At 39.4% G+C, this 13,662-nt stretch overlaps 1 protein-coding gene across 1 annotated transcript in view; it reads left to right on the top strand.

The window, feature by feature from the left end:
* The first annotated feature begins 1,046 nt into the window (after positions 1 to 1,046).
* LOC126175352 (NAD-dependent protein deacetylase sirtuin-2-like) overlaps positions 1,047 to 13,662 on the top strand; it is a 31,541-nt gene continuing 18,925 nt past the window's right edge. Inside the window, exons 1-3 of the mRNA XM_049922096.1 lie at positions 1,047 to 1,384; positions 1,499 to 1,650; positions 4,798 to 4,894. Coding sequence (XP_049778053.1) covers positions 1,360 to 1,384; positions 1,499 to 1,650; positions 4,798 to 4,894 — 274 coding nt within the window. The 5' untranslated portion in view covers positions 1,047 to 1,359. The remainder of the gene's footprint in view (positions 1,385 to 1,498; positions 1,651 to 4,797; positions 4,895 to 13,662) is intronic.

Here is a 13,662-nt window from a genome sequence, read left to right as displayed (position 1 = left end):
ACTGAAAATTCTAGGTCCTTGTAGCTTCTTCCAGTTGCCAGGAAAGCTAGCGTCACCGCCAGTTGCTCGCGTGGAGAAACTACTCTCCTCAACTATGTATTATACGAAGAGTTATGAGCTTTAAAAAAGTAATTATATATTTCCACATCCATTTGGAAATTATTACGCCATTCGTCCGGTTTTCCCTGCATTTCGCGAAGTAAAATTAAGTGTGAAAGAAAGGCAGATTAGGGTTTAACCTCGCGTCGACACCGAGGTCATTAGAGACGGAACACATGCAACGGCAGCTTAAAGTCCAAGCAACACTAGGTGCCATTTGAGGCGCAAAGCTGAGAGGAGTACCCAAGTGCAATATTTGTATAATTCATGTATCACAACTAGCAGTGAAGACTGACACGCGTGAAAATCTATGAGCGAAAGAAAAGGGAGTGAGTATTAAATAAATGTTCTCGAACTCGCCTTGAACGCAAGGTGGGAATATTTTCAAGGATGGGGAAGCAAATCGGACAAGTTCTTTCAGAGGGACCACTCCAACATTTGCTGGAGCGATTTAGGCAAATCAATGGCAACCTAAATCAGGTATCGCGGACACGGATTTGAACAGTCGTCCTCCCGAATGTGAGTGCAGTGTGCTAACTAATGTGCCATATTTTCGGTATTTGTTTGCAGAAGCTGTCTTCACTTAAGTGGTCACTGTCTAGACCCTTTTAATCGGTCTTTTTGCCTCTTGCATTATCTTTTTTAACAACACTAATGCGGACACAGAGCACAATAGAATTTTCTGCATCATGAATTTCCGAATAAATGAAATAAAGATTGAGGTTGCGGGAGTGTAGTCTCTAGCCGCTGTAATTTCTTTCTAGAGCGACAGATAGCAGACAAACAGCAGATTGGAACATGTGTTGTGTGAACACACCACATTTTCAGAGATTTGTCGCATGCACAAACATTTGCGCCGACAGATTGTTGCGTGTGGATGGCCCTTTCACGTGTGCACGTTTTCAAAGCTGTTCCATGCTTGACAAAGCGCTACTTAACTATTTGTCAGAGATGTAACATGACAATAATATATGTTGACTATAGTCATCGTGCGCAGCTGATCGGTGCAGTTGTGCATCAAGACAATAAAACAAAACAAAACAGAGGAAAACTGTGTAATACGTTGAAAACATCAGTTCAGTTTTTGGAAAGTAATACATATTCGATTCCACCAGCTAATCTTCTGCTGCGGCTGTAAATATTCTGTCAGAAATTGCTCCAGATTTGAGGGAGTTCTTGTGAGTTTACGTCGAACACTGGTTTTGTAAGACTGAGCTTAGAGTAACCGCAGGTAAATAAAGACAGAAAAATTTAAAATAAATGGCATCGAAGGAAGAACCTACTGGCAAGTATGATACTTCTGTGTAGTGACATTTTACAATGTGTAATTACGTTACCTTGTAGACGTACTGTTGTGAAATTCGCGTGAGTGAGTGCTATTAAATCTAAATTAATTCAGGTAAAGCAAGCAGTGATGGAGAAGATAATACAGCATCTGCATCAGCTACTGATATTTCTGATAGATGGGACATAGAACGAATTACACAGTACTTTGCAAGAAAATTTGGTTTCCGCAGGGACGAGGATGAGCTAGAAGAACCCACAGAAAAGGTAAACTATATTATTCGTTATGCTAGGTGTACAATCTGAAGCATCATGTAATCCACTACTAATATTCTATCATAGTCTGTCATTTTCGTGTATACAATCGGTATCATCTAGATATTGTATCCTGTGGGTGATAATATTTGATTTATTTTACTGTATTTTTAGTGGTCTACTCAGTACTAAAGACTTTAACTTTATTTAATTTGCATCAATAAGAGTTACTGAGCTCCCTCCCCCCTTTCATTTTCGAAATTTATAATGTGGTGCAAACATAGACACCAGGCTATGCTACAGATCAATCAGTATTCCTATCTCATCCACATTCATTGGCTTTGCCACCTAACAGTCTAATTGTTGCCTTGTAACCTAACCAAGGCCTTATTCGATGCAATAAATTAGGCTATAACAATAAGAGATCTATTACAATCTGTTGATCCTAAGCATCTTCAGTAATACAAAACGGTTTAACAAGTGATGTATAGCACTACTAAGACTGTGTACTTATACTTGGCATTTCAAGTCCATGTCCTGCATTCCAGTTGTAGGTTTTCCTTGATTTTCCTAAATTGTTTAAGCCAAATTTGGGGACGTTTTGTTTAAGGAAGATAGAGCTGATATTCTTCCCAATCTCAGCTTGTGTTTCATCTCTATTAACTCCATTGTCAGTGTTAAAGTCTGGTCTTCCTTGCTAAATAAATGCTTGTGCTTCAGTATTAAAAGCATATATATGTTAATAGGATTATTAACCATAGTCTTCAGTTAATTCTCTTGGTCTAGAATGGTGGTACTTTCAATTTATTAGAATTTAGGTTCATTACTGGATGCTGTCTGTAAAATTGTTAGAAATGCCTATTTCACTTGCTATGCAGCTTTGTGCACACATGTGAAACAATGTCCATGACTTGTCTGTGTGAAATTACAGTCAAACATTTGCTACCAGGAAGCAGTTTCAAGGTGTTTGTTTAAAATTACCAAGTGAGTTGATGTAATGGTTAAAACATTAAACTTGTATTTCAAGGTGATTGGGGATCAAATCCCTGCCTGACTGGGTGGATGTCTGCATAATTTTCAAGGGTGATCTGCTGGTGAATCATTGGTGAACAAATTTTCAGCAGCAAGACTTGATGCCATCTTCAGATGACTGGGGAGCTATGATGTGTGGGTCCAACCGAGTATTTTTGGTATTCTCATGTGATCCTCTTTCCCAAAATGTTGTGGTGACAGTTGAGTGGGGTTCAGCTGAAGCTACTGATACTGGACGTCACATCGTCACATATCATAATGATGATTTGGTATGAGAGATTGTACATTAGTAAACAGGAAGAGAATGGAACACCAACAAATTTTTTTGTGTTTGTATAATTTTTTGAGATGTCGGTTGTAGTGACAGACAGATCTGTAACAGTCTGAGATCTAGGTTAAAAGATGGCAATTTGCCTGAGTCGGCAAAGCCTGTTAATCTGAATATGAAAACTTATACTCAAATCAGTATAACAAAGTGATTGACAGCTAGTTGTTTACAAAAGAGCTACCACAGCAACAAACAACCAGAAATGAACTTGCCTACACCTTCTGTTTTGTTCAGCATTGTCATATCATTCTGCATACAATTATGGCTGCTGACATTACTGTTGCCATTCTGAGTACTGCAAATTAATGGGAAATGTACAGAAGAATTCTGTACTGACTGAATAATACAGGTGGCATACTGATCTTTAGTGTAGCCCAAGGACTACGCCGAGTTGGAAACTATCAGTTTGGTTATAAGTTGATGAAACGATATTGAAGGCTTCAGTTTTAACTGAAAAAACCCAAATTGGGATGTACTCTGGAGACTCAGTTACTGCTGTGATGCCACTGGGGTCACTTCTGCTTCACTTGTACCACCAGTTTGCCAAACGTAGGTTCCCATGGCTAAGCTGGAATCCACTATTTCTGTTTACAAGGTTCTGCTCAACTCACATTTGTCATTTTTTAATAACAGAGTCCCAGGTGAAGAGGATTGTCAAGGTAACTTTCCTTTTCCATAGTCCACAGCATGGTCACTTTTTAAACAGTGTAGTGCTCCTTTGGTGTATTATACCGCAGAACCTTGCATGTCGGTATCTGCTTATTTAATCAAACTGCTTCTCATTTGACTCTGTGAGCCTGAGAGGAACCTGGACAGGAAGTAGTGGAGAATGACATAAGTATACTGATCTTTGCCTTCTGTGGGCAGCGCTTTCACTAGATGAACTGCCCGGGAATACTTCATATACATACTCCACATGTTGCAGCAAAAAAGGCGTATAAGGTGATACACTTTGTATGTTACCTCATTTGCTTCTGTTGTTTGGAAACCTAGAGTGAGGTCTGGTATCTTGACACAGATCGAGGGGAATAATGAGAAGAGCAACACCTGTCCTTGTAACTGACAGTATGATTGTACACTTACTTCAAATACTCCTAGGTCTGGTAGAAAAGCTAAAAAGGATGGCAGCTGCCATTTCTACACAGGTAGCCATATCTTCCTAGTGGGCAAACAAAAATAAATAGCAAATGCCCAAAATACGAAATTTCACTAACACCAGTGTAGACATATAAAATTAAAAAAAGCTTGGGAAAATGGGACAAAAGATTCATGTTATGTAACACTTATTTTGTCTGTCGAGCCTCATGATCCTATTGCAGATGCTATAGAATATTAAACCTGCTTGAGAAACAGGTCCCTCAACAACTCTCTTACTTTCCTTCCCCATCTCATCCTATCATCTCCCTGTCACTCCTTTGCAGGATCCCTGCTTCAACACAAACAGGGAAAAAGAAAACCTACTAATAAAATTGCTTCTGTGATACAGGAATGAGTTCAGTATGCATATGGAACAACCTACTACAGGGAATATTTTTGTTTATATGCCTCCAAGACACTTTCTAGGAATTACTGCAATGTGTTAAGTGGTTGCAGTAGTCACAAATAAAAGTAACTCATCAGGGACAGAACTAGATGGAGTGACCATCCCCCCCCCCCTCCTCCTCCCTCTCCCTCTCTCTCTCTCTCTCTCTCTCTCTCTCTCTCTCTCTCTCTCACACACACACACACACACACACACACACACACACACAAATATTCCAGATGTTATCAATTAATAACAACAAAATAAACTTTTACAGATTTTGGAAGAGTCTTCTGTAGATGGAATAATAAAATACATTAAAGATAGCAAATGCAAGAATATAATTACAATGGCTGGAGCTGGAATATCCACATGTAAGTTTCAGTTAGTGTTCCTTTTTCTGTATTAGAAACTGTAAATGAATCTAATAGTTTTGATCACACTGTGTTGATGTTCAAGTTCATATGCATGGTGTTCGTTTTTGGACCAAGGGAAAAGCAATAACTTTGAGGTACTACCGTGTACTGTACTCTGTGTAACATGAAATTTTATAAGTTTTGAAAACTTTTTACTTTATGTTTTATTCCATTGTATTCCCAGAGTTATATTTAGGGATAATACCACCGGGACACTTGTTCCTTTCTGTGTTGTGTTGTTGTTGTATCAGTTTTTTACCCTTTCATGAGCTATTCTTCAATTTGAAGAAAGCATATGACATTACTTGATGTTACCGCCTCCTTTGTAAATTCCATATGCGGAGATTCCAAGGTCGTTTACCGTAATTCATGTGAAACTATTGATATCCCTGATTGTTTCACGTTTAAATTGGAATATCCATCAGCAACTGATAAACACAAGAGAACAAGAGTCTTGAAGGGATCAACATGAGTATCACCCTTATGAGCCATATAGTTTCTCCAAGCTGTATTTAGATACCTTCTGTTTTCATCAGTTGGTGCAGCCAAGTGACACGGATCCAGGTCTCCTCTTTAAAAAAGCACTTCATGCACTTCTGTATACTCGGAACTCTGGACCAGCATTTTGAACTTTTCTGACTTCACCTAGGTAATCAAGTACACTATCTGATCAAATGTGTGTGAGCATCCTGATGTTATGGGGAGTTGGTCACTAGAAGTCACAAGAGGTGGACCAACCAGTATAAAAGAAAGTGGGGAGTATTGCATCATCATTAGAGAAACGGATATCTCAACCCTTCCAAATCTGGCCAAGTCAACAGTGGTTGATGTTAAATACATATTTTGCAAGACACCATATGGTGTGTAGTGGAGAGTACTCTATACTGTTGCTAGTCATTTCTTTTCCTGTTGGAAAAAACAACTGTCGGTCTGTCTCCCTGCAAGTCCTAATCTCTCTGGTCTTATCTCTGTGGTCCTTATGCAAAATGTACATTGGCAGCAGTAGAATTGTTCTGCAGTCAGCCTCAAATGCCGGTTATCTAAATTTTTTTCAATAGTGCTCCTCGAAAAGAACATCGCCTTCCCTCTTAATGATTCCCATTTGAGTTCCCAAAGCATCTCCATAAGATTTACATGTTGTTTGAACCTACTGGTAATAAATCTAGCAGTATGCCTCCGAATCGCTTTAGTGTCCAACCTGGTGTGGATCCCAAGCTCTTGAACTGTACTCAACAGTGGGTCACACTAGTGTCCTATATGTGGTCTCCTTTACAGCTGAACAACATTTTCCTACAATTCTCCCAACAAACCAAAGTCAACCAGTCACCTTCTTTGCTACAATCCTCCTACAATCCTTACATTCTCATTCTGTTTCATATTGCTTTGCAGCATTACGTCTAGATATTTAATTGATGTGACTGTATCAAAATTCACACTACTAATGCTGTACTTGAACATTATGGGTTTGTTTTTCGTACTCATCTGCATTAACTTACATTTTTGCACATTTAAAGCTGACTGCCATTCATCATACAATTAGAAATTTTGTCTAAGTCATCTCTAAGCCTGCTACAGTCACCCAGCGACGACACCTTATGTAGGTTACAAGATAATCATAAGTAAACTATCCTGTAAAGATCTGTTTCATACCTCCATGGGTCCTTGGAAAACTAATGAAAGACAAATGTGATGTTGTTCGTTAGTTATTGATGATTTTTATGGCACTACATATGCTCCCTATGGTAAAATCTATATTACAGTATAAAGAATACTGTTTGTATTCTTTAAATGTCATATTCGAAAGTGTAGCTTTCTGTTTGCTTGGAGCATCTAACAAAACTGAGCAGGAGTGTTGTGCCTTTGTGTGTTATTGTGATTGCACAATGGATGACTGGAAATAAGTGATTTGACGTGATGAATTGTGCTGTGCTGTGACAATCTGATGAAAGGTTTGGCGAATGCCTGGAGAACGATATCTGTCATCATGTGTATTGCCAACAGTGAAGTACAGAGGAAGTGGTGTTGCGGTATGGGGTGTTCTTCATGGCTAAGGTGTAATCCTGTTGTCGTACTGGAAAAATGCTAAATGTGGAAGAATATGAACACATTTTACACTGTTGTGTACTATGTGCACTAGAGGAATGGTTCGGGGTCAACAATTGTTTGTATCAGCATGACAATGCACCCGGTCATCAAGCAGCAAGTGTGAGGCAATAGTTTGTGAACAGTAACATTCCTGATATGGACTGGCCTGCTGGAAGTCCCAACCTGAACCCAGTGTAATACTTTTGGAAGGAATTGGAACATTGACTTCACTCCACACCCCTGTGACCAGCATCACTATCTTCTCTGGTTTTGGCTCTTGAGGAAGAAAGGTCTGCCATTCCTCCACAGACATCCACACACTTCACTGAAAATGTTCCCAGCAGAGTTCGAGCTGACATAAAGATGAAGGGTGGATGTACCCCATATTAATAGCCACTAATAGACATCTGGATACTTCTGATCATGTAGTATATTAGCTGTGGTAGAACAGTTTTGGTTCCTAGATCTTGATTTTGACTAGAAGCTGACATGTTACCACATTCATGCCTATTAAACGTTAACTGTATGAATAAACTCAACACTCTTTAGTCCCTGAATGGAACTTCCTGGTGGGCTTTCTTTTGTGACACACTAATTCTCCCAACAAACCGAAACCTAGTTTAGATTACAGCTGTATGGCTTATGGATCTGCAGCACCATTGGCATCAAGTTTACTAGAACCTGTCCACCATACTGGCATGATGCTGGCAACTGAAGCCTTTTGATCAAGTCCCTTTGAGACTTGTGGCTGAAGCAGACACGCCACCACTACGAATCAAATGTCAGGAACACCTTATCAATGGAAATGAGCGTTTGGCATCATTGGCTGGGAGGCCCCTTACGGGGCAGGTTCGGCCGCCTTGGTGCAGGTCTTATTACATTTGACACCACATTGGGCGACCTGCATGCTGGATGGGGATGAAATGATGATGAAGACAACACAATACCCAGTCCCTGAGCAGAGAAAATCCCCGACCCAGACACTAAACCGTGTTTGTATGCCAGAAAACAAGCTCACTAACCAACTGGCTTAAGATTAACTAGAAGTGAATTACTAGTTTCTGAAGTACTTGGTATCAACTGATGATGCCAAAAAGCACCTAATCTTGAAGATTTAGGATATTTAGTGGCAAACTATCACAACCCCCAAAAAACTAACAATGATTACGGAAACAACTACTGCATATAGGATTTTCTGTTGAACATCATTGAAAGGATCTATCACTTTATGCAGGCAGAAATTTTGTACATTAGGCTCACTAAAGATTTTATCTTGTGGTGAAAAGAACAACCCATGTCATTTTGTGTGTGGGGCTCCCCACACAACAGCCCATGTATTGAGAGTGTGTGCCACCTACGTCAACCCGAGGAGAGATTTCATGCTGAGTCTCCCTCCACCTCTCATACTTTCAGGTGGTGAAACAACTGTTTATAAGTCCTAAATTCATAACCCCAAAAAATTTTATCCTTTTCTTAGGTTTATGCAAGTGTTTGGGGCGGATAGGGAGAGAGAACCTTTCACTGCAATAAGAGTCCTGAGGGACCACTAGCTGTGATCTATGCAACCAATAAATTGTTTTAGTCTTTTAATCATTCAATCATTTTAGATCCAGCAAAGCTAGCGTGCCTTATTTCCCCATTTTAGATGTAATTGATGATAAAATTTTTCCTACAGTCTTGCCAGTTTGAAGTTGATGGCTGGGATGAATGCAGGGAGAGAATTTTTTGCCGGAGTAGGAGCCCCAGGAGGCCTCCATCAGGGTACTCCCTTGCACCGCAAAACTGTGGCACTCTCTCAGTTTCCTTTAATCAATTACTTATCTTGTATCTTCCAGAAGAGGTTTTCCTTGTGGATATCTGGTTATTCCTCTCCTGTTTGTTATTACTTTAGTCAAGTAAAGGATGACAGTAACACATCGTAAACAAATTTTATGTTGAATGAGGTCAGTGTTTATCCTCCCTCTCACCATCATGAAGAATGGTTTCGCCTAGGACAGAGACACTGATGACCCAGTAGTCCAATCCATATAAAACTACAATTATCATCAACAGTTCTGCAGTTTTAGGTGACTAATAAGAAAACAGAAAAGTGATGAAACATTTCTAGCACTAAAATTGAAGTTTCCGGTATTGTGAAAAGTTTGTTTCAAGTGTTCTGCTATTTCGTTTGAATACATAGCGCAGCTTGCATTTGTGGTAAAGTTAGAAAATGTGAAATTTCTTTAAATTTCAGCTACGACAATGATTGTGTTTTATGTTAATGCAAAAGCTAGTGGCTCAGTGGTGTTACACATTGCAATCTTGATGTTCTGGTTGCAGTGAAAAATAAGATTAGTTTAAATTATTGGCCAATATATTCTGGTTGTAATTTTTTAATAAATTGCACATTCAGAGAGTAATTATGATTGGGCCATGAGAGATTGAAATGCTACAAAACACATCATCTTACTTATATTTTCTTTCAGCTAACAAAACCAGTTGTTGTCCATACTTGATTGCCACTATACTGAATGCTGCCAACATTCCTCCAAGAAAACATACAAATATAAGTTCTGTCCATTTAGAGTTCCAAAATCTAACTGAAATTACTTGTTAGCTGATGTCTGCCACATTTTTGACAATGTAATGTAATTGGATACATTATAAAATCTACTCGCCAAACTTACAAAAGAAGATTGTAATTATGCAATGTTTTGGAGCCAGTGGCTCCTCCTCCTGGCAGAAGGGTTGAAGGGGAAGGAGCAGGGGTGAAGGGAAAGGACTGGAGAGCCTCTCCACTCTCCAAAACATTGCATAATTACAACCTTATGTTATGTGCATGTTCTGCTGCTGGTTGGTGAGTGAATTTTTTATGTATCCAGTTACATTATACTGTCAAACATTGCCACATTGGTTGTCAGCTGCCTTCTGGCCAAGGTACAGTCAAACAGGGAGCCAGCTGCCAATAAACAAATAATAAATTATTACAGGTTGTAACCAGCAATCATCAATGAGGCTGTAAATGAGAATGCACTACACAACTTGAATACTGCAACTTGACTGACACTGTTGCGACACGTTGGCGGCAGTGGACTATTGACGTGTGACATTGAGAGCTTTGGTTGGAACAATTCAGTTTTCCGAGGCATGACATGTTAACTAACAAGTAATTTTAGTCAGACTTTAGTCACGCTTATGACTTGCTTCTTTTGGCTTTTGCCCAGTCATCAAGTTGTCGAGGGTGACAGGATCTATGCGCAATCGTGTGATGCGCTTCTAATCATTATACTGTTTTGAGTTACTTTTGATGCATCATTGTTTGCAGTAATTTGTAGCTCATTGTGCACAGTAAATGTCCACACTGTGTCTAATGGCAGCACTAGTGAGATGGCAGTTGGTCAAAAAATTGGTTAAAATGTATATTACCCTTTCAGACTTTGTGATTGTGATTTATTATCTTTCCTGTGTTACCTCAAAAAACTGGCTACAAAAAATGTAAATTTTTCCGTGATGCTATTGGCATATAGGTCAATAGATGCTGACAAAAATTTTTGTAAGAAATGTACTGCTCACTTCTACAAATGTACACAAGGTTTCACACTACTAAATGAGTACAAGAATGAGTGTTGACTTAGCACCCTAAAAGTGAATTACAGTTTCCTGCATCTCATTACTATGCATGATTTGGGAAAACTGAGCTACAATAAAGAAATACTTTTTATTTTTAATCATTTTTCCATAAACTGCTGTATGTTGTGTAACTGAATTGGGGAATATGAAAAGGGCAGTAGTCCATGTTTATTTGATTTTCATTTGTTTGCATTTTCGGGTTCAACATGGACAGTCACATTATTTTGTGCTGGAAGGACCATTGTCCGTCACTTCCTGGAGGTGTAGGTTGGTTGTCTGCCTTTTTGTTAACGCTGTTGTTCAGTCCACCTACCTCAATAGGATTCTTGCTGTTGTCCCTTCACTCTATGGTAGCAGATAGGTGCCAGGCAGTGTAAAGCAGCATTGATGAAACCACCACCTAATATCTACCACACAGAGGCCGCGTAACTCTAGTTGAAAGTCAGCTCCTGAAAGTTCATGGTTAAAAAATCGGGTGTTTGGGATCTTCAGTATACTTGCAGAAAAGTGTTTAAAATTAGATTAACTCTGCTTTTTATTCATATTGAAACACATGAAATGGCTATCAAGTCCATATTTAATATGGTAAATAAATGGAAATGTCGTGTGGCTAGGGCCTCCCGCGGGTAGACCGTTCGCCTGGTGCAGGTCTTTCAATTTGACGCCACTTCGGCGACCTGCGCGTCGATGGGGATGAAATGATGATGATTAGGACAACACGACACCCAGTCCCTGAGCGGAGAAAATTTCCGACCCAGCTGGGAATCGAACCCGGGCCCTTAGGATTGACAGTCTGTCACGCTGACCACTCAGCTACCGGGGCGGACATTTAATATGGTAAAACATTATCATTCAAAGTTCACTGTCTGTATAACAAATATTCACTCGAAAAGCAGCCAGAATTTTAATAAGTCAGATCCAACTAATTTTCACGTTCTATTCATGAGTTAAACATTCGGTTGTTTCAGTGGTCTTCTTTGTAAGAGGAGCTCGCTAAAATATTCCATACAGAGCATGAAACACGCCACATGGAAATGTTACTGCGACCAGAAAGTTCACACGCTCGTATCTCTCAAGCTATTTAATTTAGAAACACCAAACATTTCATTAAAATGTTTGTAACTCCAGTCGCTTCAGTCATGATATGTTCGAACGAAAATATTTTTAAGGAGTGATATTTTCGGAGTCCGTAGCAGTGTTCTTTTGGCAGTCTGCTTTTGCTTCATTAGGTGAAATTAGCAAACCTATAGAATAGATTTGTATAGATAGATTTGGTGTTTTGTCGTACATGTGTGACAGAAGAGACACCACTCGTGATGAAGCAGCTAGTGCATTTGCGGATTCACAAAATAAACATAAACAACTAGAACAGTAGAATAAAGAAACAATTGCATCACACATGTGGAAGTATTAATAGTCCCGTATAACGCTTTCATGCATAGTTAAAAAAAGAGAGAGAGAGAGAGAGAGAGAGAGAGAGAGAGAGAGAGAGAGAGAGAGAGTTGTCATTGGGGTATGTCCCCATGATCCTTGGCATGTCAATCCAACACACTACCAATTCCCCACAGAAGCTATATGTGTTTGTTACACACAGTTACGCTTTTCCTGTGCTCCACGGTTCTGGTGTTACTTTTAATTAACGTGTACGCCCATTCTGCTGGACAACAGCACATAGTAAGGAACTAAATTGGAGCTTTGGTTGATACTCTATCGACATACAACTATGGTACCGATCTGAGTTCTGACATTTGGAGGTTTGGGTGTCGGTGACAACACTTTCCCATATACTACAGCATCATCAGTAAGCAGTCGCGGATTTCAGCTCACCCTATCTGTCAGATTATTTATGTACATAGGGAACAAGAATGGCCCTATCACACTTCCATGGGACATTCCTGAAGGTATCCTCATCTCTGATAAACGCTCGTCATCAAGAACAACGCACTTCTGTTACATAAGACACCGTGGAGCCACTCACATATTTGGGAACGTATTCCTTATGCTGGGACCTTCGTTCAAAGTTTGCAATGGGGCACTGTATAAAACATTTTCTGGAAATCTAGGAATATGGAATCTGCCCTTGCCCTTCATCTGCGGTTCACGGGGTACTGTATAAGGAAGGGCAAGAGCTGAGTTTTGCTTGAGAAATGCTTTCAAAATTCATGCTGATTTGCAAACAGAAGCTTTTATGTCTCAAGGAAATTTATTATATTTGAATTCACAATATGCTCAGTAATTCTACGGTGATCCAAAGTGGTCTGTAATTTTGCAGAGGCTTTTCTTTTTATCTTCTTATATATAGGAGTCAGCTGCACTTTTTTTCCAGTTGCTTTGTACTTCACACAAGGCGAGAGATTCATGATTATTGCAAACCAAGTAAGGGGCCAATGCCAAACTGTGTACAAAACTGGGATTTCAGCCAGGACTGATGACATTTGTTTTCAACTCTGTCAGTTGTTTGGCAGTGCCATGGATCCCTATTTCTGTGTCCTCCATATGTGATTCTGTTTGATATTCAAATGATGGTATGTCTGTACGATCCTCAAGTAAGAATGATTTTTTAAATGTGAAATTTAAAACTTTTGCTTTCTTTTTGCTGTCTTCTATTTCCACACCTGAATGGTTGGCAATTGACTGGATAGAAACCTTCAGACCACTTAATGATTTTATGTATGACCAGAATCTGCTCAGGTTCTCAACAAGATGTTTTGCTAAGGTATTATGGTGGAAGTCGTCGTACGCTTCGCTAATTGATCTTTTTGTAGATGCACAAATTTCTACTGATTCTTGCTTATCGACATTTCTGTGGTCTTTTTGAACCAAATGCCTGTGCTTCCTCAGCATTTTTCAAATTTTGTTGTTAAACTATTGTGTGTATTTTCCATCCTTAATCCACATAATTCTTCAGAGTTCAGAAGTACTTCACAAGACTGTCAGTTTAAACTTTGCCCATACTTCCTCTATGTTCGTTGTATTGAACCTAAATAATGTCCATTCATTGTTTAAGGAGTAGGCTGACAACTGCTTATCTG

This window comes from Schistocerca cancellata, chromosome 1 (assembly GCF_023864275.1).
Source record: "Schistocerca cancellata isolate TAMUIC-IGC-003103 chromosome 1, iqSchCanc2.1, whole genome shotgun sequence".
NCBI classification, from domain to species: domain Eukaryota; kingdom Metazoa; phylum Arthropoda; class Insecta; order Orthoptera; family Acrididae; genus Schistocerca; species Schistocerca cancellata.
This window is presented reverse-complemented; position numbering and strand designations above follow the sequence as displayed.